The following is a 26,488-nucleotide window of genomic DNA, read 5'->3' as shown; positions in this document are numbered from 1 at the left end:
ATGAGCCTCCCAAAAGCCAGAGCCTAAAACAGTTCATTAATTTAAAGGCACCACTTAGAGTGATAAAACATCTTGTTGCTTCCAGTTTATGACCCTTTTAATCTGAAAATGTTTCTGCCTAAATTTGTTATCTGTGTTAGTGAAACAGCTAATTATAAAATGGCTCCAAATCATCCAAGTTTTGGCACGCGCTGCGTACTTTCTCTTATCGCACCACAAATGGCTTTTAGCCTTCTTTTGACTTTGGCTTTACTCTTAGTCTTTTACTCCCACTTGCAGTCATTAACTGTGGTGATCCTGGAGTGCCGGCTAATGGGATCAGACTGGGCAGTGACTTCACGTACAGCCACAGTGCGAGCTTCCAGTGTTCACCGGGATTCACTATGGATGCTGATCGGGCATCCACGCTCATCTGTACCAAGGACCGAACGTGGAATGGCACAAAGCCAGTTTGCAAAGGTTTGATTTATTGTTTGATTAATGTGTTGTGCTGTGCTGTGTTATATACTTTTTATTTGTATTATATTTCATGCTCTTTATTAAATGTTTTAATTGAACTCAGTATATTTATAGCTAACACTTTTTAATAACTGCACACTATGAATCGTTTATTAAGCATTAGTGAATAGTACATGATTTATTAAGCATAACCTATTTACAAATAAGTAAAGAATACAGCAATCTACTTTGCATCTGGAAAGTATTCATAGCGCTTCACTTTTTTCCACATTTTTTTATGTTACAGCCTTATTCCTAAATGGATTAAATTCCTTTATTTCCTCAAAATTCTACACACAATACCCCATAATGACAATGTGAAAAAAGAGTTTTTAAAACTGTTGCAAATTTATTAAAAATTAAAAACCTGAATAATCACATGTACATAAGTATTCACAGCCTTTGTTCAATACTTTATTGATGCACCTTTGGCAGCTTTTATAGCCTCAAGTCTTTTTGAATAAGATGTCGCAAGCTTGGAACGCCTGTCTTTGGGAATTTTTGCCCATTCCTCTTTGCAGTACCTCTTAAGGTCTATCAGGTTGGATGGGAAGCAAAGGTGTACAGCCATATTTAGATCTCTAGAGATGCTCAATAGGTTTTAGTTCTGGGCTCTGGCTGGGCCACTCAAGGACATTCACTGAGTTGTTGTGTAGCCACTCCATTGATATTTTGGCGGTGTGCTTTGGGTCATTGTCCTGCTGGAAGATGAACCGTCGCCCCAGATTGAGTTCAATAGCAGTCTGACGCAGGTATTCATTCAGAATCTCTCTTTACACTGCTGCGTTCATCTTTCCCTCTATCCTGACTAATATTCCAGTTCTTGCTGCTGAAAAACATCCCCACAGCATGATGCTGCCACCACCATGCTCTACTGTAGGGATGGTATTAGCCTGGTGATAAGTGGTCCCTGGTTTTCTCCAAACGTAACGCCTGGCATTCACTCCAAAGAGTTCAATTTTAGTGTCATCAGACCAGAGAATTTTGCTTCTTATGGTCTGAGAGTCCTTCAGATGCCTTTTGGCAAATTCCAGGCTGGCAGTGGCTTCCGTCCGGCCACTCTACCATACAGGCCTGATTGGTGGATTGCTGTACAGATGTTGTCCTTCTGTAAGGTTCTCCTCTCTCCACAGAAGAACGCTAGAGCTCAGACAGAGTGAGCATCGGGTTATTGATCACCTCCCTGACTAAGGCCCTTCTACCCTGATCACTCAGCTTAGATGGCCGGCCAGCTCTAGGAAGAGTGCTGGTGGAGCACTATGAATACTTTCCGGATGCACTGTACAATAACAAGGATGTTATTCAAGGATCCTCATGAAAAAATTGACAGATTTTGTTCAATTGGACACCATCACTGTAAAGCAATGCAAATATATTGAGAAATAAGTCAAAGTGGAGTTTCTATTAATTTAACTATATAAATATATATGGCCAATATCACACGAGTAGCAGTGCAATATGGCTGTATTTATATATTTAGTTCAGTTGAATCGCATTAGAGTTCGTTTTCCCTCTTGGTGTGGCTTGTTTGGGCAGGTGTGAATGTAGCACTCAAGTTGACTAAAAAGCATACCTCCTTAAAGAAGTGGTCTTGGTACTTATTCAAACGAACGCTAAAGTGGTTCTTTTGTGGTGAGAACATGACCCGAACTAGAACAGACCCAATTGCAAACAATACTGCGTTTTTTAGACTAATCCAGCTGCCACAGTCCAATGTGCTGTGCATTATGGGATGTGGAGGAAAAATATTTGTTGACAAATTTGGCAATTTGGCAATTTACCAACAGTTTTAAACAGAGAAATAGAAGAGGGGGGGGGGGGGGTTAAATATATTACCTGGTGAATCGTTGGTAATATTTCCAGAAGATGACCATGTCGCAGTTTAGCTAAATTAATTCATGCCTCCTCCTAAAGTGACTTGCGATGCGCCTTCGCCTTTTGCAATGGATTAAAACATTGTTTTCCAGGAGCAGCCGCGCTTCATTCTCGAAATGTATAGTTTTATCTAAAGTGATGTGTACAAACTATATAGTATACTATGACCAGGGATACAATCAGCCAGCGCAGCTTTACCTCCATAGTAAAAATCAACATTTTGTGTCTGCCGGTTAGTTTACTTGCGGGAGTTTCATTGGCATTCCCCGCACGTTAATTCTGACCAATCAAAAAACTGTTTAGGAAATATGCTCAATAACATCTGGCCAATGAGTGATGTGGATTTTGTCACATGATTGCTTTTTGGTTCTTTTCAACTGGTTAGGACCAAAACAATCAGTATGGTGTGAAAAGGACCCAAAAACGGCTGAAAAATGCTACAATGTATCATTTGTTGCCCTTGGTCCAGCCCAAATAAACCGAACCAGATGTGAAAGCATCCTAAGGCACACAATAAGGCTGCAGACCGAGAGCCTTAGTGCCCCAGCACTGCTACAAGTGTGAAATTACATTCAGTTTGACGGCATATAAAAAAGAAAATCAAACATGGAGTCTCAAAAAACCTTTTGTATGAGGACCTACTTCCTTCCGCCAATCATTCACATCTGACTGTCGGGGCTGACTGTCAGAACAGCAGAAACCATTGCTAATTCACAAACAAAATATATATAGATTGTTTTAAAAAAATTAATATGCAATAACTTTTTGTATAATTATTTTAGACGTCATACTATCTATGTTTTCTTGCAGCCATTGTGTGCGCAGCACCTCCCAGCATCCCTAATGGTCAGGTAGTGGGATCTGACTTCCAGTGGGGATCCAGCATTAGTTATAGCTGTAATCAGGGTTACCAGCTCTCCCTTCCCACCATCCTCACCTGCCAGGGCAGTGGAAACTGGAGCGGCGAACGACCTCAGTGTTTCCGTAAGTGGGATTTCAATAGATTTTATCCAAAACATGCTAGTCCTTTGAGGATGTATTGACATTCAGATCCACATAGCACATAGAATATATATAACTGAATGCTTACACAAATAAACCTCTAGATTTTGTGTAATCTAACCGTATCCTAACCCTACATAATAATAGAGTTTTTTCTCTCTCTCTACAGCTGTATTTTGTGGAGATCCAGGGATTCCAGCCCAGGGCAAACGAGAGGACCGAGGGTTCACCTACCTGTCTTCTGTTTCATTCTCCTGTTACCCACCTTTGATTCTGGTTGGCTCTGCTCGACGATACTGTCAGTATGATGGAACCTGGAGTGGAACCCAGCCTTCTTGCATAGGTCAGAAGCTTGAATGTGTTCATGCTGTCATTGTCAAACAATCATTAAAAAATGTATTATTTTTAAAAGATTTTAATAAAGTATATTAATTTTATAGATTTATTTTATTTTAAAGATATATATAGAATTTAATTTTGCTGAATTATTTTTATTTTATTTTATTTTATTTTATTTTATTTTATTTTATTTTATTTTATTTTATTTTATTTTATTTTATTTTATTTTATTTTATTTTATTTTAGCGCAATCTGGCCAAACATCCATGATTAATTTCATCATTTTACAGAAGATCATCTGTTACAACCAAAACTGTTATTTCATTTTAATGTAAGAATTAAAATAAATAATAATTGTTTAAATAATTTATTTTATTTTGCAGAATTGCATAAAAATATTTTATTTTATTTTATTTTATTTTATTTTATTTTATTTTATTTTATTTTATTTTATTTTATTTTATTTTATTTTATTTTATTTTATTTTATTTTTTATTCTTCTAAAACATAATGATACTTAATGTTGTGCTACATAATATTTTACAAGGACTAGATTTGTTTTGTATGTGTAGAAAAGTACATATTACCTTCAGAAACTTTTGATTAATTTGAAAAAATAAATGGTAAAAGTTGTGAAAGATATTATTTTTTTCTGTCCACACATGCTGCATTTATTTGATTGGAAATGCAGCATTAACAGTAATATTATGACTAAATATGTTAGTTTAAAATAATGGGTTTCTATGTGAACGTGATCAATAGTACACACGTATAATACATAAGTATTTTTGCGTGCAGCATTTATTTAGAAATACTGCAAAAATATCCATTTACATATATTTATTTGATATGATTTTAAACACATGGTCATAAATGGCAATATAAACAATGTCTGTATGGGAATCTGGGCTTCAGAATATGTCACAAATGAAATAGGTTATAAAAAATGCTGCTCTTTTACTCCTTTTAACGCAGCAACCTCAAAATTTTGAAGATTGTAGGTTCTGTAATTTTAATCTCCAGCTTGAGTACACACCAACACTGCAGTGGCACTGTGAATTACTTCTAATTGTGGGCCTTTTTTTTCAGATCCCAGTCACACCAGCTGTGTGGATCCTGGCACTCCTCTCTTCGGCCACCAAAACAACTCTCAAGGCTACCAGGTGCTAATCACATCAAACCGAGGCTGTTTTCCCTTCATCTGGAGCTCGTTTTCCTCTTGTCGTTTATTGACCGTTGTTGTGTTTCTTTCAACAGATTGGTAGCTCAGTGTACTACAGCTGCAGGAAGGGTCATCTTCTTCTGGGTTCAATCTCTCGGACATGTCTACCAAACCTCACCTGGAGCGGCATGCAGCCTGAGTGCATAGGTTAGTTACAGATTTATAAACATATGAGCGTGTTATGCTGCTTTACTTGTTTTCAAATGCATTTTGGTAACACTTTACTATAAGGTTCATTAGTTATTGCATTTACTAACATGAAATAATCATGAACAAGACTTGTACAGCATTTATTAATCATAATTGAACATTCACCCAATGCATTTTTAACATCCAAGTCCATGCTTGTTAACATTAGTTAATGCATCGTGAGTTAACATGAACTAACAATGAACAACTGTATTTTTATTAACTAACGTTAACTAACATGAACAAATACTGTAGTAAATGTATTGTTCATTGTTAGTTCATGTTAGTAAATGCATTAACATTAACTATTGAACCTTATTGTAAAGTGTGACCTGCATTTTAATATTAATATACTGTAGCTGCAAACAATAATCATTGTGTTCCAAGCACAATCCATTAAGCAACTGATGTTGAAAAGACATCAAATTGACATGAAAATAGATATAATAAAACTGGTTAAATATGCTAATCAAACTGACTTCAAAATCTTGACATGATGTTGATTTGATGTAAATTGAATGTCAGATATTTTAGTCTACCTGAACATTAAACCAATTTCAGTTTGAAAAAATCAAATATGATAAACAACATTAGTAGACAACATTAATGCAATAGGTTGTAGTCTGTCTCACATTTTGAGTTGGTAAATAACCTTAAATCATTTGACTAATTTACACAAAATTTGTCTTGCGTAATCTATAGACAATAATGGCAAAACATATCAAACAATTTTAAGTTGTCAAAATGTTAAGAATAAATAAACCAATTCATTTTGTTACCACATCTCCATACACTCATCAAAAATCATTTCTAGACTTTCTGACAAATTTTGACTTTGTGCCGAATTTTGTCTATTTCTAGATGACAAAATTTTGCACTGATTGCACAAATGATCTAGGAGGAGTACTCCAAAGTATTTAGGACCATCCTGGCTGTTTTGTTGTTTTTAGGACTTGCAGTTTTGACTGGTCAGATATTTTGTGGGCCAAAAATAATATTATTAATTATAAGAGTACCAAGAATATCAATTACAGTATAGTTCCTGAACCTTCAATGTTTTGACACCTAATGAAGAAGCCTTTAGTAAAGAATAATACAGTAAAATGGTGGCACAGTGGCTTAATGGTTAGTGCGAACCTTGATTAATAATGGGACTAAGCCAAAAAGAAAGTGATTTCATTCATTCATTCAGAGGAAACCCACAAGAATACAGGGAGAACATGCAAACTCCACACAGAAATGGCAACTGACCCAGTCGAGGCTCAAACCAGCGACCTTCTTGCTGTGAAGCGATCATACTACCCACTGCACCACTGTGACACCCAAGTAAATGAATAATAATAATAGTAATAATAAGAATAATAATAATAGTAATAATAGTAATAATAATAATATGAATTACAATTGGGTTCCTGAAGCCCAAATGTTTGGACACCTAATTAAGTAGTCTTTAGTAAATAATAATACAGTAATATAGAGCAATATTTTCTAATAAGTCTGGTTTGATTTTTTTTATTATTATTTATTTTTGCACATTGTGAGACTTTCTCTTGTTTCTTCTTCTCAGCTCATCACTGTAATCAGCCAGAGTTGCCCGCTCAGGCAGATGTAGGTGCCATAGAGCTGCCATCTCTAGGTTATACGCTCATCTACACCTGTCAGCCTGGTTTTTACCTTGCTGGAGGCTCTGAACACCGAACCTGCAGGGCTGATGGCAGCTGGACAGGGAAACCTCCACTGTGTGCACGTATGTACAAAATACTTAATAACACATGCTCGTGCTCACAGATCCACCATATTTTCCGTTTAATAAATAACTAATTCAGACCAGAGAAAAATCGCAATGCTGAGAGTAAAGTACCTATTTGCATTGGTGTTCATTTTTAGGATTTAATACCAGAATTATGTAAGGCAGGCAAACTGTAGTAAATAGATAGATAGATAGACAGACAGACAGAATAAATTTATAAAAATTGTACATATATTTTTAAAGCTTTATTTATTTAGTTATAATATATTAGGATATACATTTTATATTGTATTTATGTTGCATAAAAAATCAAAAATGTCTTACAATAATAATAATAATAATATTTTCAGATATGATTGCTAATTTTTTAGATGACACAGTAAGCTTTTATTTTAAGAAGAGTAAAGAATTCAATATTGTTTTCACAACAACTGAAAAAATAATTTCTGAAAAACTAAACGCATGTTAAATGCAAAGTGCTAAATCCATTTATTTTTTTTAATGATTTTTTTATGTGTATTTATTTATGTTTTTGTGGAATATACAAGAAAATAAAGTTGAAAGCACTTGTGTGTACATATCAAAATACATAACATATACAGTTACAATTCCTAATTAGGGGTTACGTTTATTATAAACTCCAATGTTAAATGAGTATATTCAAAGCAAAACCAAAACTACTCAAATGTATCTCTCATTTGACACATTACATCTTACACCACCAGACAAAAGTCTTGTCATCGATCCCAGTTGTAAGAACAACAATTAATAACTTCTAGTTGATCATTTGGAAAAGTGGCAGAAGGTAGATTTTTCAGATGAATCATCTGTTGAACTGCATCCCAATCATCACAAATACTGCAGAAGACCTATTGGAACCCGCATGGACCCAAGATTCTCATAGAAATCAGTCAAGTTTGGTGAATGAAAAATCATGGTTTGGGGTTACATTCAGTATGGAGGCATGCAAGAGTGGATGGCAACATCTACAGCCTTAAGTTTTAAGACAAGTGTGCTGTCCACAAACCACAGAAGAGGGCAAATTCTTCAGCAGGAAAGCGCTCCTTCTCATACTTCAGCCTCCACATAACATTTCCTGAAAGTAAAGAAGGTCAAGGTGCTTCAAGATTGGCCAGCCCAATCACCAGACATCAACATTATTGAGCATGTCTGGGGTAAGATGGAGGAGGCATTGAAGATGAATCCACAAAATCTTGATGAGCTCTGGGAGTCCTGAATGAACACTTCCTTTGCCATTCCAGATGACTTTATTAATAAGTTATTTGAGTCATTGCAGAGATGTATGGATGCACTCCTCCAAGCTCATGGGAGTCATACACAATATTAATTCTTTGTCCACTGCACCATGACTTTATAATCTGTACAGTACATTATTTCTGTTAAGTGACAAGACTTTTGTCTGAGCAAAGTCAGACCTTACTGTCCTAATGAAATAATTAAAAATCAAGGCATGATCATATTTTATTTTGGTAAAATAAGTATAATCTAGAGGCCTTTGCCTTTCATATAAGCCACTTCTGCTACCAAATGATCAACAAGAAGTCAATTATTATTTGTTGTTGCTAAAACTTGGACAGGTGACAAGACCCTTGTCAGGCAGTATATATTTTTGTGTTATTCAAGTTTTTCCTGCTACCTATTGTTTCAGTGTACACATTGCTGCACATAAAAAATAAAACACAATTATATTCCTGAAAATATGATCATAAATAAAAATTTACCTCTTAAAAATCTCTTGTCTTTCTATTACAAATATAGAGAAATGCATCCTTTGGCTTTGAGCTTGTTCGTTCCACATGTGTGTTTTGGTGCAGCCCATCTGCTGGATTCACAGATTTAATGATTTACTGTATTCAACCACTTTGTGATTTTTCTTCTCCACAAATGTTGATAAATGGCCACGCGCACCTGTTTCATCTCCATGACTGGAGAGATCGCTCTAGCCAATTCATCATGTTATTGGTGAAAGTTCATATTAGTAGAGCTCTGATTAGCCCAGCGGAGTGCATTGATTTGGTGTTGGACATTTCAGACTACTTTAAAATAACAGCAGATAAACAGTTCCTTCATAGCAGTGACTGTGAACGAGGGGCAGAAATATGATATCCCTTTTACTCTGTTGGAGGAGGATGGCGTTAGTCTCAAGCTAAAGCTTATATGGATCACACTTTAAGGGTTGTTGAAATATGTTGCTGAAATCTTCGATAATAAAGCTATAAAAGCAGGGTTCTGGCCTTTTGCAGGGGAAGGATATTAACAGCACCTGTGGGAGAGCAGAGAGAGCGCCAACATAGTTTTATGACATCTAATAAAGCTGTTTTTTCCCCACCGTGTGTGTCCAATCATATTATAATGCCCTGTCAAGTAGACTTCACACGGTGTTCAGACACATTTGGTTCGATTTCAGATCATAGAAGAGATAAGGTGTACATTGTATATATTGTCCAAATGCAATAGGAAAAATGGTACATCATTTTGTCAGTACAGTTTTGTCAGAATAGATAGATACAAAGGGTTAAAAGCAATTGCTGGCAAATATACTGTAACGTGTGCGACTTGGACAGTTAAAGTTCATGACAGCCGGAAACATGGACAATATATGGATAAAAGACAAGATCCCATTTTGAAAGCCTGCTTTAGTAACACTTTAGTTTACGTCTCAATTCAAAGTATTAACAAACCAGTAACTAAGACTACTAGCTTAATAAACTGCTATTTTTTAATAGTTAGTAAGATAGAAGTTGTCTATAGGTTTTGAGTAAGGTTAGAGATGTAGAATAAGGTCATACTTTATAACTATATATAAACAGTTAGTATATTAATAATATAGGCAGGTCATAAGCATTGGTTAATAGCATGGATCATAACCTAAACTGAAGTGGGACCCCTGCTTCAAACTCACAATATTAAAAGCAATTGAAGTGAAACTGTGTTAAAATAAAACCAAAATATAGGAGAAATACAATTTTAGAGTTACAAAAATATTCAAAAACACGTTAAAGTTTTCATTTTGTCTATAGTTAGTAAGGTAGAAGTTGGGTTTAGGTTTTCAATTGGATTAGAGATGTAGAATAAGATCATATTTTATAACTATTAATGAATAGTTAATAACATAATAAAAGGCAGGTAATGATGATGATGATGAACCTTTATTTATCACAACACTGTGTCATGCAGCGAAATTGGACCCCTCCGACCATACACAAACTTCATCCATTTTTCAGTCGAGAGGTAGCATAGGAAATTAGGCAATAAGACACATTGGGGAAAAATTTGCCCCTCCCAGACATTCCTAAAAGTAGGGCAGTGTGAGATCGGGGGTAAAAGAAATAAGCCAGTAGGAATAGCATGGATTGTGACCTAAACTAAAGTGTTACCCCGGCTTCAAACTCACAATATTAAGGCAACTGAACTAAACAATTGTGAAATAAAACCAAAATATATGAGAAATACATCTGTACAGCCAAAATTAGTTCAGGCAATTGAACTAAACATTAGTTAAATTAATGAACTCTAGTAATATTGTGTGTAGATCTAGTTAAGCCTCTTGTCTGCTTTTCTAACAACATCAATGATTTATCCCACAGCTGATAACAGACCAAGTGGAAAAACTGTAGGAACAGTGCAAGAGCCACCCAACCCAAAGCAATCGGGTATGTTTCATCATAAAGTAGAATCCTCTTTCAATTAAAGCCAAGTTCATTAAAATCGAAATGTATAACTCATGTCTTACTTTAGTTCAATTCTTTTATTTCTGTATCTGTATCTCAGTGCCAAGTGGGGTTTTTGCGAAGAACTCTCTCTGGAGGGGTTCATACGAATATCTAGGGAAGAAGCAGCCAGCAATGTTAAGCATAACTGCGTTTGAAGCGTTCAGCAATCGGGTCAATGGCACTCTCATGGACCACAGCGGAGTGCAGCTCAATCTGGCTGGTGAGTGTTTTTATTTTAACCTCACAACACATTTTACCCACCACTCATTTGTGATGCTTCAGCAGTGGGGTAATTTAATTTTTCGGGCTTGTACTGCCCAAAGCACTGTGCCTTTGTGTGTGTGTTCTCTTAAAGAAAATGTTGAGCCAGAAATGAAAGTTCTGTCTTTAGTTACTCATTTCAAACTATGCTTTTCTTCCATGGAACATAAAAAGACATAGTTTGCTGAATGTTGCTCTCGCTCAACAAAAATAGGCCATAATGGGGCAAATGATAGGGGAAGAAAACAATGATATGAGGAAATAATATCATAGAGACTACCAATGTAGACCCTTAGTACTATGTGTTCAAAAGTTTCTTTAATTGAAAAGCCATAGAATCACTTCTCAAAACCATATTCGACCATTAGATTCATAATTTCATACATATTTATGCTAATTTACACTATTTTAGATTGGTAAATGGCTTAAGCCATAACACATCATATACCTGTTGATAATCATTTATTCTTTTTTTCTTTGGCTTAGTCTCTATTTTAGAGGTTGCCACAGTGGAATAAACTGTTAGTTACGGAATAAACTATTCTAGCAAATGTTTTACACAGCAGATGCCCTTCCAGCCGCAACCTAGCACTGGGAAACACCCATACACTTTCACATTCACACACACTCATACACTATGGCCAATTTAGTTTATTCAATTCACCTATACTACATGTCTTTGGACTGGGGGGGGAAACCGGAGCACCCAGAAGAAAACCTACACGAACACGGGGAGAACATGCAAACTCCACACAGAAATGCCAACTGACCCAGCGGAGACTCAAACCAGCAAGCCACAATGCCGCCTACCTGGTGATACTTAGTAATTAATAGTGTTTTCTATTTTTTTATTTAAAAGATACAATGCTGCTCAATAAATATCAGTTAAAATGATTAGTAACACTTTATCTAAAGAGGTTTAATTTGTTTAATAATTAAGTGTTTTATATAAAAAACAACAAATAAAATGCTGCTAAATAAATATAATTTAAAAGTGATTGGTAACATTTTATAAAATAGTTTAATTTGTTTACTAATTAATAATGTTTTATATAAAAGCAGTAAGTAAAATGCTGCTCAATGAATATTAGTTAAATGATTGGTAACACTAACACTAAAAAGTTTTTATTTTGTTTCATTTATCAGTGCATCAACTAACTTGAACTTATAATAAGCAAAATCGTTTAATGACATTTGTTAAGATTTGTTATATGATATATTGTTTATTTCACAAACCATTAACTATGACATTTGTTTCAAAAAACTTCAGATTTTCTGCTTATTAAAATGGATTAGTGTAGTGTATTTGAATAATGGGCAGCTAATAACATGGTTAGTTCAGTTTATTAACAAATAAAACTTTAGTTTTTAAGATTTTCAAATACAGTTGAAGTCAGATTCCCCAATTTCTGTTTAACGGAGAGAAGATTTTTTTAAACCCAATTCTAAACATAATAGTTTTAATAACTCTAATTCTAATAACATATTATTTTATCTTTGCCATGATGACAGTGAATAATATTTGACTAGATTTTTTCAAGACACTTCTATACCGCTTAAAGTGACATTTAAAGGCTTAACTAGGTTAATTAGGTTAACTCGGCGGGTCAGGGTAATTAGGTAAGTTATTGTATAATGATGTTTTTTTCTGTAGACTATCGAAAAAAAATTATAGCTTAAAGGGGCTAATAATCTTGACCTTAAAATGTTTTTCAAAAATTAAAAACTGCTTTTATATACAAATATAAAATATATTTGCTTATATACAAATAAGACTTTCTCCAGAAGAAAAAATATTATCAGACATACTGTGAAAATTTACTTGCTCTGTTAAACATCATTTGGCAAATATTTAAAAAAGAAAATAATTCAAAGGGGGGTATTAATTCGGACTCCAACTGTATATTCAGAATTAAGACACTGACAATGCAAAGGACACCAGGACCAGAGCACATATCCCTCGCATGCCCAGACCTCGCATGCTGGCATCAAGTGGGAGCGCACATGGCCCAAGCGCAGCCAAGACGGCACTCATACAAAGATGAAGACAGACAGGAAATATAAGTGCTCGAACCGAGAAAACTCGAACTGAGAACCATATACTAGACAAAACAGGACTAGTGTCTGGACCACCAAAACAAGAATGAACAAGACCGAAGTGGCAGAAGCCGGACAGAACTGTTGTATTGAACTTCTAAATAATTAAGAAATCAATATTTGGTGAAATAACTCTGACACTCTCACAATCACAACTAATTATACAAAAAAATTATGCAATTTTATGAATTGTAAAAAGATTTTTATGTTATACTGACCAACCGATTTGATAAAATAAAAAACAACAACTAAATTACTTTTTAGTAGATGACTGCAGAACTGTTACATTGAAACTTTATTTGGAAAGATTTTCAACACAACAAAAAAACCAACACAAATCCAAAACAAAAGAACAACTTCTCAATTGCTTTTAAACTAATTTTTGAACACTTTATTCCTACAGGTATCTATAAGAAAGAAGAAGCCCAGTTGCTGCTGCAGGTGTATCAGATCCGCGGCCCTGTGGAGATCTTCGTTAACAAGTTCAAAATTGACAACTGGGCACTTGATGGACATGTACGTATATATTCCTCTTTCCATTTCCTCTGATCTCCTCCATAGTTGTCATGGGAAGCCCAAATGCGCAACGCATCCGTACAATCATTATCCTGATGGGCTGAAACGGCGAGACTCCCCGCAGAGCCAAACGTGGGAATAATAATCATTGTGATGTTCCTACAGATTTTCCACGTTGTAATGGATTAGATTCAAATGGATTGTTTGCTTTGAAGCTATTAGATCAAATATTAGCCACGATTTAACTTGACCCAACTAACCGAGGACTGGCTGTTGAGGGAAAAGGAGGCTTCTTACAGTTGATTTCAACAGCCTTGCTTTTATGTTGACGCAAGGCCTTTCTGCTCTCCATGTAGACGTACGTTGGGGTCCCATTTAAAATGCCCTAGAAGTATAAACTCTTTTTGTGGAGGAAAATTACACCCTTTCGAGTGTATAACAAAAAATGTAGGACATCTTTGGGTCATACTACTTGCTAATGTCAATATTGTACTGTTAATTAGTTAGATGCCCTGTGAGTTTAAATTTAATCAAAGGCATAGTGTCACGATCTGTGGCAGGGAAAAGGAGCGAGAACAACATAAGATGATTTATTAATAATTAAAATAAAACAAAAGGACAACAAAAGCCACCCTGAGGTGGAAAAAAACATAACTAAACACAAATGGCACACAAACTTGACTGGGCTGGCAGGACAGGACTGGAGCGGGCACAGGACAGCAGAGAATCTAAGCAGAAATAATTAACAAACAGACAGCTGAACATTATAAACTAATAATGGGTTAACAAGGAGGGTGGGACTAGACAATAGATGGGAGAGCACAAGACGCAACGAAACAACACAAGCCATGTGCTCACATATAGCGAGACTAGAACACGCAGCCAATGAGAGAACTCATCAACCGCGTGTTCACATGAGACAAGGCACACAGCGCATGCAAACATGTACCACGTGCAAAACAAAACACCAACAGAAGACTGAATGCAAGACATGAGTACACGATAAATGAAAACACTCACCGTGCACTCACACATGCAACATGCATATTTCATCCCAGCACCAACTGAAACCGAACCCAACTAGACTGAGACACTGGGAATGACACACCACGATGCAGACAAAACACAAACACCAGGACAAGAGCGTGTGTCCCAAGCACCAGCATCATGTGGGAGCTCACACGGCCCAAGCGTTCATACAAATGACACACAATGACAGAAAACGAGCACAACATACAAGACAGGACAGGACTAGTGTCTCTGCCACCAAAACAAGAATTAACAAGTCCGAAGTGCAGAATCCTGACAGATAGTTCACACCCAAAATATTCATTACAAAGAATAGTGCACTTACTGCACTCCAATGAAATGGTAAGGTTTATAATTGCTGATAAGTGTTGGTTTACACTGTGTCACAGTTCTAAAGTTCAATTTTAAATGGTTTATTTTGTTTTCAAGATCAGAGGTCTGCTGCTGCTTTCAGTAATATGGCAATAAATTTCATGTAAAATGCCATTCAAACTCACATTATAAGCATTTAACACTGAATAAAGCACGTGATCATTGTCAGTTTATCCTGTTGTTCATCTGCAAAAAAAAAAAAAAGCCGTTTTTAATATATCAATTTGAGATGTTGGTTACAACAAAAACTCATTTTAATGTGAAAAATATTTTTTTATTGCATATTTATTTAGAATACGATTTAAAATCAGCCTTTAGGCTCGATAGTCAGGCACATGTCTGGTTGGTGCCGTCAATCTGGCAACCTGCATTTGCGTGTGTTTTGAACCAAGAGTGCAATACCTAGGTCAACCACTGGGTGTCATACTTACATACTGGAAACCTGTTGCCATTGCCTTCCATAGATTTTTCTTTTCTACGGTGGAAGTTAATGCTTAGAGTTTTTCAGCTTTCTTCAAATATCTTCTTTATTGTTCAACAGAATAAAGAAACTCATAGAAGTTTAGAACCACTGAGGGCGAGTAAATAATACGTTTTTATATTTTGGGTGAACTATCACTTAATTTCCTGCATATTGTAGATACAGTAATTGTGTTTTGTGTCATTCCCAAGTCTTTCAGGTAAAAATATTTACTCATGTGTTCACAGAACTGTTCATTAAAGTTCATGACCAAACACAGAAGATCAGAATGTTGTTGCAGATGAAATATGTGAAAACAAATCATTTTAAGCAAGTTGCATATTAATTATTAATCATTCAAAGCCTTTATCTAATCCTCTCCACTTTTTCTGCACTGTAAAAAACAGTATTTATTTATTTTTTTTTTAATTACATTAAACAGACTTAAAAACATCATGTATAATTTAGAGAATTGAGTTAAGGTGTGATTAACTTTAATAACTAATAGTTAAGATAAAATCATTTGTTGTCAAGACTTATTGATCATCATTTTTTCAGGTCATAAATTTAACCATGTGTCTTGTGCAATTTTTCGAACACTCTTACCCACGTTTGAAGTTCCAGTTGAATTTATGTCAAACCTACAATGTGTTGTGGGTCATTTTAGCACTTCAGAGTGTGTAAAGATCTGAACATTGGAGGTCTCACACAAATATTAGACCTTTTTTTTTGGAATACTCATTTAAACAGACTACTATTTGGGTTTTTGACTACAATTTTGGGAAGCACACATTCCTTTTTCAAGTACTATGTAGGACAGATATGTGAATATGGGACGCAGCAGGGTCTTCAGAAATCCATGGCCTCACTTTGAAAGGTGCGTGTTTCTGTAGCTTTACTGCAGTCTGAGTGTGCTTAAAGTGTGCTTCAGTACTGCTGTGAGGGCACTTGTCTGGGGCCAGACCTTGGGCTGCTTTGTAACTACCAAAATCCTCACCCACATGCACACACACACACACACACACACACACACACACACACACACACATGCCCTGTCACTCCTGGGAATTGGAGAGCGCCGACAAAGTTTTTCTTTTAATTAAAACGTCAGTTAAATCATTGCTGGGTAATCAGGGCCAGACGTCTCTACCCCCCTCCAATGCACTCGGGACAAGCACCTGGGAGAGTGTAATTAAAGTGTGGGGCCATGAGTGTGTGGATATTACGTGTGTGTGTGTTTTCATGTAAGAAAGAAAAGACTGAGAGTGCAAGATTTCATTTTATGTGGCTGTGTGAATTTCTAGGTTAATGTACTGATTTTAAATGATGTATTATCAGTTTAATTTTACAAGGTGGACTTTTAGGTCATACAAGACTCACGCGTGGAATTTTACATCCTGATCTAACGAGGAAACGTAACTATTTTATGTTTTTTTAGTTTAATGGCCAATTCAGTCATGCGAAAATGTATGATTTTAAAAAGGAGGCATGGCAAACAACCCCGCCCCTAAATCTGACCATTATTGGGAGACAAGCAAATCGTACTAAATAGTGTAAATGAGATCATACAAATTAAAATGAATTGGCCACTAAATCAAAAAGTTACGAATTGTCGTGCAATCATGAGTTTTATCCATCATAAACAATAAACATTACCTTTCAAAAAACACCAAAAGCCATAGAATCCATTATAGGGTTTGTGAAAGCTTTTATGGCTATAATGAAAATTGTATTGGTTTTAATTTAAAAAAGTTTTAAAAATGAATAGATTTTAATGAATAGATTAAAATGATTAGAAACAAGCTAAATTATTTGCCAGTGGGGTAAGCAAAATTATATGAATCATGAACAAACATAAAACAAGATAAACAGCAAAAGTACACCCAAGGCACTCGATACATATACATACATATACACACACACATACACAGTCAGGTCCATAAATATTGGAACATTGGCACAGTTCCTATGTGTTTGGCTCTATACCCAAACACAATGTATTTGAAATGAAACGAACAAGATGTGCTTTAACTGCAGACTGTCAGCAAGTGAAATGCATGTTTAATCGGATTCAGGTTAGGGGATTGATTTGGCCATTGCATAACATTCCACTTCTTTCCCTTCAAAACTCTTTGATTGCTTTTGCATTATGCGTTTAGGTCATTGTCCATCTGCTTTGGGAGACGTCTTTAATGTTGACTCTGACACATGAACACCTACCTCCTGGAGAGTGTTTTTGAGCTGGCCAACTGTTGTGAAGGGTGTTTTCTTCACTAGAGAAAGAATTATTTGGTCATCCACCACAGTTTTCTTTTGGTGTTGCTGATGTTTTTTTCATCTCTCTGATGGGTTTTTGTTTTTCAGCCTAGTGATGGCTTGCTTGACTGATAGTGACAGCTCTTTGAATCTTATCTTGAGAGTTGACAGCAACCGATTCCAAATACAAATAGCAAACTTTAAATGAACTCTGGGCCTTCTATCAGCTCATTGTAATTGAAATAATGAGGGAATAACACACACCTGGCCATGGAACTGCTGAGAAGCCAATTGTCTCATTACTTTTGGTCCCTTAACAAGTGGGAGGCACAAACGCAGATGGTTGTAATTCCTATACCGTTCACCTGATTTGGATGTAAATACCCTCAAATTAAAGCTGACAGTCTGCAGTTAAAGCACATATTGTTTAATTTCAAATCCATTGTGTTGGTGTATAGAGCCAAACATGTAAGAATTGTGTCGATGTCCAATATTTATAGACCTGACTGTATATATGTTCATGTACGTGTATGTTTATGTGCATTTATTTGTACACTACACTAGTTTAATTGTTTATATATACATATTTTTGTGGTTTCATTCTATATACATTTACGTTGTATTATCTAAGAAATATGCTGTATAACACTCATCAATCTTTTTATTCATATTCATTATCATTTTTTCATTGCTGAATTAAGATGATTGTTGAGGTTGACCTTGTGTTCAATATATTATTTTAGCATTGTTTAGAAATATACTATAGTAAGTCATGAGACCATAGTGTTTAATTGACACTCCAGATGTATCTGATCTCTGTTACCCTGATGAAGGCAAGTGTTTGCCGAAACATTTTTGTAATATTTTTTTGCAATCACCCTGAATATAGCGTCAATGCTGGTATGGTGTAAAAAAGTGTATAAGTGTGTGTGTGTGTGTGTGTGTGTGTGTGTGGTGTGTGTGTGTGTTTGTATGTTTGTATGTGAATATGTAGACGTTTTATGCCTCAATGAGGAATGATGGGGAAAGTAAATGTCAAACTTAAGTAGTCTTTCACATGGCTGACACATTTTACCTTTCAGTGGTTCATTTTTGACATTTTGAAAAGTCTTTTCACTTACTGTTATGCACTTTTCTCCACAGGTGTCATACATGCCATCATCTGATTCATTCGTGTACCAGGGCTTTGTTCGAGGAAAGGGTTTCGGCCAGTTTGGACTTCAGAGGCTGGGTATGTGTGCTCTTTTTGTAGGACTTGTTATTGTATTCATATGTTTGTAGGAAATGTTATTTGGTAATGGTTGGTGCAGCCAAAATTACTGTTAGTAGTTATGTCATTCAAAACCTGCAAGACTAAATTTCACTTTTGGAACAAAAAAAGCTACACATCGGTCCATAGAGGACAAAAATGTCTTTCAAAAGGGTGTCCGCGGGGTCTTAAAAAGTATTAAAAGTTGATAAAAACATTATGAGAAATTAAGACCCTTAAAAGGGATTAAAAAGTCTTAATTGTGTTTTTATGAGGTCTTAAATTTTGTTTGACTCCAAAAAAGCATAAAGCCGGAAAATGCCGAAAAGTGTTTTAAACATTGAATAAAATACACACTTTATTTTTTAAGCTGATAATATCAATTCAAATTGTTACATTGGATGTAATGTTCATTGCCAATGCCGCCCACAATAGCTATCATGCATTATTATAATACAATTTAGCGTGACAGAAAGCAAAAGGAAGTGTTTGGTGTGCAGCTTGTGAAGGCCAAACCGTGAGCAGTCTGTCAAATCCTGCTGTAATGAAACAGGCGCGCCTTCATCTATAAACGACAGCTGTATAGACTCCTATCCCAACATCGTCAGACAGATTGAGCAAACAGAAGATTTATTAATAAGAGGAGCCGCATGTGCGTGTGTGTGCGCACATATTCCATCATTTTCTGTTGGTCTGATGAGCTGGCTGTATTGAGTTAGTTAATTGAATCTCCCACTTGCAGCCTTGATGTTATTGGGAAGCTTTTTTGGCATTGTCTGATGAACAGGTGCACTGACACTCTCTCGTTGTTTAGGAAAACTCGCTGGGCCAAATTGATAAGTGCGTCTTAGCTGTGGATTGATATCTGAAAGTAAAAAAAATAGCATTGTCAAGATAATAGCTTCTCCCAAAAAAAAAAAAACAAGTTATTCATCTGAACAAATTAATATATTTCTTATTTGCTTGCATTTAAAATCAGTTTGAACACATTATTCATACAAAGCTTTTTAATTGAGATTTGCTAGTGTACAAAATTACTCTATTGAATAAAAAGGATGTATTGTTATTCATATTTGAACAGGTAAAAGCAATCATTTGTAAATGTTGTGTTTTTTTATGTTAATACAGAGGGACTTGATCCGAACGGGGAGAATCCAGGCTATAACTTTGCCTCCAATAGCAGTTCAGTGGCAGCAGCCATTTTAGTGCCTTTCATTGCCATGATCATAGCAGGCTTCGCTCTCTATCTCTACAAACACAGGTAAAGCAGTTCACAAATCATCTATTGTTCATTGTTAAAAGTAGCTGTTAATGAGAATTATGAATCAGAATATTTGTTAATGGGTGAACGATTTGGTGTCTGCATCTAATGTGTTTATGAAAGTGATTTTAAAAGGCTTAGAAGGCATGTTAAATGCAAAGTAAAGTGTTTGATTGAATGCTTTAAATGTATTTTGTGAAAATGTGACTTATAGAACCCTATCATACACTCGGAGCAAGACATGTTTGCCACGATGTGTTGCTAATTTCAGACCAGCTCAACCCTAATTTTCCCGCTTTGTGCCACATTGTTTAAATAGCAAATCCATTTGCGCCACTTTGTGGGGACTCATGGGTGTGTCGTCTAGAAAAGAGGTGTGTTAAGGCACATTGTTGGCATGTTGTTATTTTGAAGAAGTAAAATACACTGTGCAAAATACCAGCTGAAAGCAGGTCTAAAGTCCAGCGCAGAGTGCGTTAGTTGTGCGCCTTAACCGCTTACACGTTGCTGAATACACACAGAATGTACAGCAATACATAAACATATAACATATAGTTTTTTGACCACACTCCGTTATTATTGTTCATTTATTTGTTAGCTTGAGAAATTAGAACTGAATTTAGAAATAGTTTTGAAACAAATCTTTGCGATTAACAAACGAAAATAATTATGCATGATGATGGATGTCTTCAGCGGAGTGCGTACAACACTGTTTCCTTATCCATGAAAGAGAAAAAGTGAAAGAGAAAGTAAAGAGGCTGAATGGAGGAGGCTCGTTCTTTATCCTCGCGCTGCAGATGCTCTGTTTAACTGTTTCTCTTGCTAGCATATAGCAAATATAACAAAGGCGCCATGGCACGACACAACTGACTCTTATGGCCCTATTATACACCCGGCGCAAGGCGCGACGCAATTGTTCTTTGCTAGTTTTTAGCTCGACGCAAGTGTCATTTTGATGTTTTGCACCATTCTGTTTGAATAGCAAATGCATTTGTGCTCGTATGTGCGTTCTGGTCTAAAAAAGGAGGTGTGTTAAAGCGCATTGCTTTCACGTTGCTGTTTTGGGGAATTAAAGAGCCCATATTATAGATGAAATAGGGTCATATTTAGGTTGTAAGGGTCTCCAACAACAGTCTAATATGCATGCAAGGTCAAACAACACTTTGATGGTCTTATAATATGCATTTATTTTTACCTAATTATCCCAGCGACTCCCATATGAATCGTTCAGCGATTCATTTGTACCCAAACCCGTCCTCAGCGCGAAGCTAATCTGCGCTGATTGGACCAATGACAGGCTGCTGCGATTGGTCGACGGCACTGACAGGCTTCAGGGCGAGACAGAGTGAAATGCCCAGCAGATTATCAACAATATAAAAGTAGTCACAGTGCATACACGATTCACAGTGGATTTTAGCTGCCAGTGGGTGAATGTAAATACAGACGATGGACTAGAAAATACTGACGACTAACTATTTCATCAAGCAAAAAGTCCTAGAACTGGCGAGGATATGTCTTAGCAGTCTACTTGCTCTTTTTACACACACGCACACACAGGGCCGGCGCGTCCAGAATAGAGACGGCGCGGCGGCGACACCTCCCTCCCCCTCCGCGTCCTCAGTTACATCCGCGATTACAACCCTAAGATACAACCCTAACCCCCCCGGTCCTCATTTTACAAACGGGTCCCTTTGATCACCCTTTGCCTAGAGCTTTACCCTATTCAGAGACACACACACACACACACATCAACCTCCTAAGAGGAGACACTCACACAAACGACCGTCCTCAGAGGAGCCACACACACACACATTACACACACACACATAGCTGACTATCCATAAACAAAGCGGCACGCGTCGCGTTTTCAACGTGGCTTTACACGCGATATGAGAATATAAAGAGTTAACCTGATACAGCACACGCGCGGTTACAAGTAACAAAACACAACTAAATGCATAATTTGCAAGCTAGAGTAAACGAGGCAACAATTTTAATCGCACGTACTTACACTGGTGAAATGGGGGAAGAAACTGATTCATTATCCACTGATCCTTGTTCTGACAGTCTTTACCGATCCTTCCTTTAACAAACTGATGAAGTCTTCTTTGTAAGCAGGTAGTTTCCAGAGGCTCTCGATCTGCTCAAGGCTAGGCTATATGCTAAGGTTTCATCTTTGATTAGACTGTCAATAATCTCCATCTGCACAGCGTGACTTCATTCTACCGATGTCTGTGTGTGTCTCTGTGTGTGTGTGTGTGTGAGACTTTTTTCTGTTAGTGGGCGGGGCCGCAGGTTTCAAATCTCCCGGGCTTGCGCGTGCAACTACTTGTGTTTCGTAGCTGCGTCATCGCGAAACACCTAATAACTCGTTATCAAGACGACTCGTTTGAAGCACTATGAGTCGACTCTTTTATAGATGAATCAATAGTTTTAAACACTGTAAACTTACAGATTTAAGCCTTAGCTGGATATTTCACTTCACTTAGAGCTGTGTGACACACTACATGGAAGGGCATTTTCAAAAAGCCATAATATGGGCTCTTTAAAATAGACTGCACAATAGACACAGGTCTAAAGTCCAGTGCAGAGCGCGTTAGTTGTGCGCCTCCCTTATACATTGCTTAATACACACAAGATGTAGAGCAATACACAAATATCTTTACAAATGCAAAAGAATTAAAGGATTAAAATATTACAAAAAATATTATTTTCTAGACAAATATAAAAACTACTGCTTTCATGCCTTCATCTCGGGGGGCTTTTTTCAGGTTATTCATGACAATTTGCTTTTGTATAATGTTATTATTAGCAGTATTATTTCTTAAATGCATATTTATATTTGTTTTATTAAAAACAAGCTTAGATTTGTCCACCTGTCAGGTTTTGGACCATATGGGGCATAGCATGTTTATTTGGATATAGCTCAGTTTTTTGACCACACTTAAAGGGTATATGAGATGAGACTCTGATTGGTTTATTCTTAAAACACACCCATAACTCATTAAGAGAACAAGCACAACCCTGTTAGACCACGCGCCAGGGCACAGACCATGTTTTTCTAACCTTAAAATAGCAAAAGTAGATGCACCATGCGCTTTAGCCTTTGTGCCTAGATCATTAAAATAGAGCCCATAGTGTCCCATCGTTATTTAGCATAAAGTATATCTTTTTGAAAAAAACGTAATAAAGAGAGGGTGGGACATAGTGTCGCTCCTTCCCTTTTTAAATAACAGCCAATAGTTTTGTTTTTACCACTGCTCTGCCAGTGAGAGTGGTTGAGCTCAAGTGCATCAAATGAAAAGCAAATGAGTAGCGTCTTGAAGGGGGTGGGGCATGTCAGATACTAGAGAGCGTTTGATTAATTATGATGTGATGAGAAACGGAAGTATGAGGTGACATAGCTAAAACCGTTTGTGCAGAAGTGACAAACTACAAGCTTTACATGTTTATATCAGTTTTATATCTTCTAAACGCGTATTTTATCACTGTTTTGGAGCACACTAGCTTATAAATATCTCACAAACATCTAAAAAACTTTTTTTTAATTTCATGGTACCTTTAAATTGTGTCAAAACAAACTATTATTTTGGATGTGATTAATTGCAATTCATTGTTCTCCCAGCACAAAAAAAGGAAATAATATAAATGTATACTTATTCCGAGCTGTGCTCATATTTTTTTATAAGTGATGCTACACATTTAGTTATATTTTAAATCATAAACACCTTTGTAACAAAAAAAGAAAAGAGTAAAACCTAATTGATTGAAGGATAGTTGTGAAGTATAAATAATTAAAATGGCAATAACTGTGATTCAATCTTCACTTAATAGTCTTTTTTTCCTGATTGTTCAAACTACTTATCTAAAATGAGCTGAATCAACACAATTCTTGAGTTTTTTTTTTGTGACAACTTAATTGTTTTATGTTCAATCCACTTACATTTGTAAAAAAAAAAATTAAGTAATTAATAAGATAACTATTATAGTAATTAATAAGATAACTTAATGGAATTTTATAGGGACAACATGAAAGATTTGTGTTGAACCCAACATTTTTACAGTGTATGTCATGAAATGAGTCTTGTTCTAAATATGCCTGTGAGATTTTTAGTAGATAATCCATTGTTAGGGAAGAGCAGGGACGAAAGTAACAAAGCGATTTTCCCGAAGCCTGACAACATTTGATTTCCAGGCCATAACAGCAAATTCTGCATGCAACCCTTGATGGAGCTGCCAAATATCATGTCATTTTGTCCCACAGTTAGCTCCAAATTTCTGTTTTTAAGTGCAAAAAGTAAATCATTGTTGTGGTCCTTTTTCCCTAATACAAGTTGTGTTTCTCTTTTCATGTGTCACACTAATAATCAAGTTATTCAGTGTGCATCCTTGAGTTTTTGCAAAAATAAAGGACAAAATATGTTTGTAGTGAATATTAACAAGGTCATGGTCAGATATATTAAAAATAAACAGGGTTAAGCTAGTAAATCTAGCTCATATTGTTGTGTTACTTTTGACCCACTTGTGTGTTACTTTCGTCACTGCCAACAAGGTAAAAGGTAACAGTGTGCAACTTTTGTTTACAGTGAAGTTATATTGGAGGTGTTCGACATTACAATAACAGCTGATTTTGATAGACCACTGTTGTGAGTTAGTAACCACAGCAAAAATATATTTCTGCTAAAACCATTATCTTTATCTTATATATTATTATACTAGGTTTTTATGAAAAATGTTACTTTTGTCCCGCTCTCTCCTAAACTAAATGACATTTTAATAGCTGCTCTTTGTAAATCATGAAAAATAATCAGAATTTTTTTAATAAACAGAACATATTCATTATTTTTATTGCTCTTATGCATGGAAACCTTTTTTGTCTTTAACCCTATTGTGTCTTGCTCACTTTCAGAAAAAGGCCCAAGTCCCCTTCAATGGTTATGCGGGGCATGAGAACACCAATGGAAGGGCGACTTTCGAAAACCCTATGTATGACCGCAACATCCAGCCCACTGACATCATGGCCAACGAGACAGAGTTCACGGTCAGCACAGTGTGTACTGCAGTATAGCGACCGCTCTAGTCAAAGGTCAGTCTTCCACCACAAAACATCTATTCTTGTGATTTTTTTCAGGTTTTTATTGTTGATACATTTGCAACAATTTCAAAAAATCTTTTTTCACATTGTCATTATGGGCTATTGTGTGTAGAATTTTGAGGAAATAAAGGAATTTAATACATTTTGGAATAAGGCTGTAACACAAAAAATGTGGAAAAAGTGAAGCGCTATGAATACTTTCCAGATGCACTGTATGTCAAAGTGAATTTTTTGCTTGCTATATATAATGTAGGCCAGCTAGCGATAGATGCTAGAGACCATGGTCTTTAGACTCCTTGTTAGAGCAAACGACTCTCATACAAAGAATCACCGGTTTAATCCCAGCTTAGACCGAATTGGGTGCAGTAAGACTGGTAGGTTACACGTGGGGGCTCGTCTGGGATGGGAGTGAGGGTTAGGGGGTTGAGTGTAATGTAGGCCAGCTAGCGAAGTGCTATGCTAGTAAAACTCACTCCTCTGACCTCTAAAGGTGCTCTAGCGACAGACACTAGAGGCCATGGTCTTTTTGCCACCTTGTTAGAGCGACTGACTCCCATACAAAGAATCTCTGGTCCACTCTCAGCTAAGACCAGGTTGGGTGCAGCAGGACCGGTGGGTTACATATATAAATACAGTTGAAGTCATAATTATTAGCCCCCCTGTTTATTTATTTCCCCAATTTCAGTTTAACAGAGAGATTTTTTTCAACACATTTCTAAACATAATAGTTTTCATAATTCATTTCTAATAACTGATTTATCTTTTCCATAATGAGAGTAAATAATATTTGACTAGATATTTTTCAAAACACTTCTGTACAGCTTAAAGTGACATTTAAAGGCTTAACTAGGTTAATTAGGTTAACTAGGCAGGTTAGGGTAACTAGGCAAGTTATTGTATAACGATGGTTTGTTCTGTAGAGAAAAAAAATAGCTTAAAGGGGCTTAAATATAGCTTAAATATATTTAAAAATAGCTTAAACACATATATATTTATATATAAATATATATATATATATATATATATATATATATATATATATATATATATATATATATATATATATATATATATATATATATATATATATATATTGTTGGAGATTGTAGGTTGTTCTGTAACTTTAATCTTCACTGTACATTACCAGCAATATATGCATTCTGCTTAAAGCTACTTATTGCACTGGTTTCTGTTCTGATAAATCAGTTCTGTCAGTGTAGTCAAATGTTATATTTTAAAAATATTTTAGTTTGCAATTTGCCTATCAAGTTGAAACAGCCTTT

The 26,488-nt window shown here is 35.9% G+C and overlaps 1 protein-coding gene across 1 annotated transcript in view; it reads left to right on the top strand.

Annotated features, from left to right (window-relative positions):
* The window catches only part of csmd2 (CUB and Sushi multiple domains 2), a 543,350-nt gene that overhangs the window by 509,296 nt on the left and 7,566 nt on the right, over nucleotides 1-26,488 (top strand). The window contains exons 60-72 of the mRNA XM_056479194.1: nucleotides 280-459; nucleotides 3,184-3,357; nucleotides 3,545-3,718; nucleotides 4,804-4,877; nucleotides 4,972-5,083; nucleotides 6,693-6,872; nucleotides 10,484-10,549; nucleotides 10,668-10,829; nucleotides 13,371-13,483; nucleotides 18,744-18,831; nucleotides 19,978-20,110; nucleotides 20,252-20,258; nucleotides 25,026-25,196. Coding sequence (XP_056335169.1) covers nucleotides 280-459; nucleotides 3,184-3,357; nucleotides 3,545-3,718; nucleotides 4,804-4,877; nucleotides 4,972-5,083; nucleotides 6,693-6,872; nucleotides 10,484-10,549; nucleotides 10,668-10,829; nucleotides 13,371-13,483; nucleotides 18,744-18,831; nucleotides 19,978-20,110; nucleotides 20,252-20,258; nucleotides 25,026-25,178 — 1,616 coding nt within the window. The 3' untranslated portion in view covers nucleotides 25,179-25,196. The remainder of the gene's footprint in view (nucleotides 1-279; nucleotides 460-3,183; nucleotides 3,358-3,544; nucleotides 3,719-4,803; nucleotides 4,878-4,971; nucleotides 5,084-6,692; nucleotides 6,873-10,483; nucleotides 10,550-10,667; nucleotides 10,830-13,370; nucleotides 13,484-18,743; nucleotides 18,832-19,977; nucleotides 20,111-20,251; nucleotides 20,259-25,025; nucleotides 25,197-26,488) is intronic.

This window comes from Danio aesculapii, chromosome 19, assembly GCF_903798145.1.
Source record: "Danio aesculapii chromosome 19, fDanAes4.1, whole genome shotgun sequence".
NCBI classification, from domain to species: domain Eukaryota; kingdom Metazoa; phylum Chordata; class Actinopteri; order Cypriniformes; family Danionidae; genus Danio; species Danio aesculapii.
The sequence above is the reverse complement of the archived record's forward strand: the minus strand, read 5'-3'. Positions and strand labels throughout refer to the sequence as shown.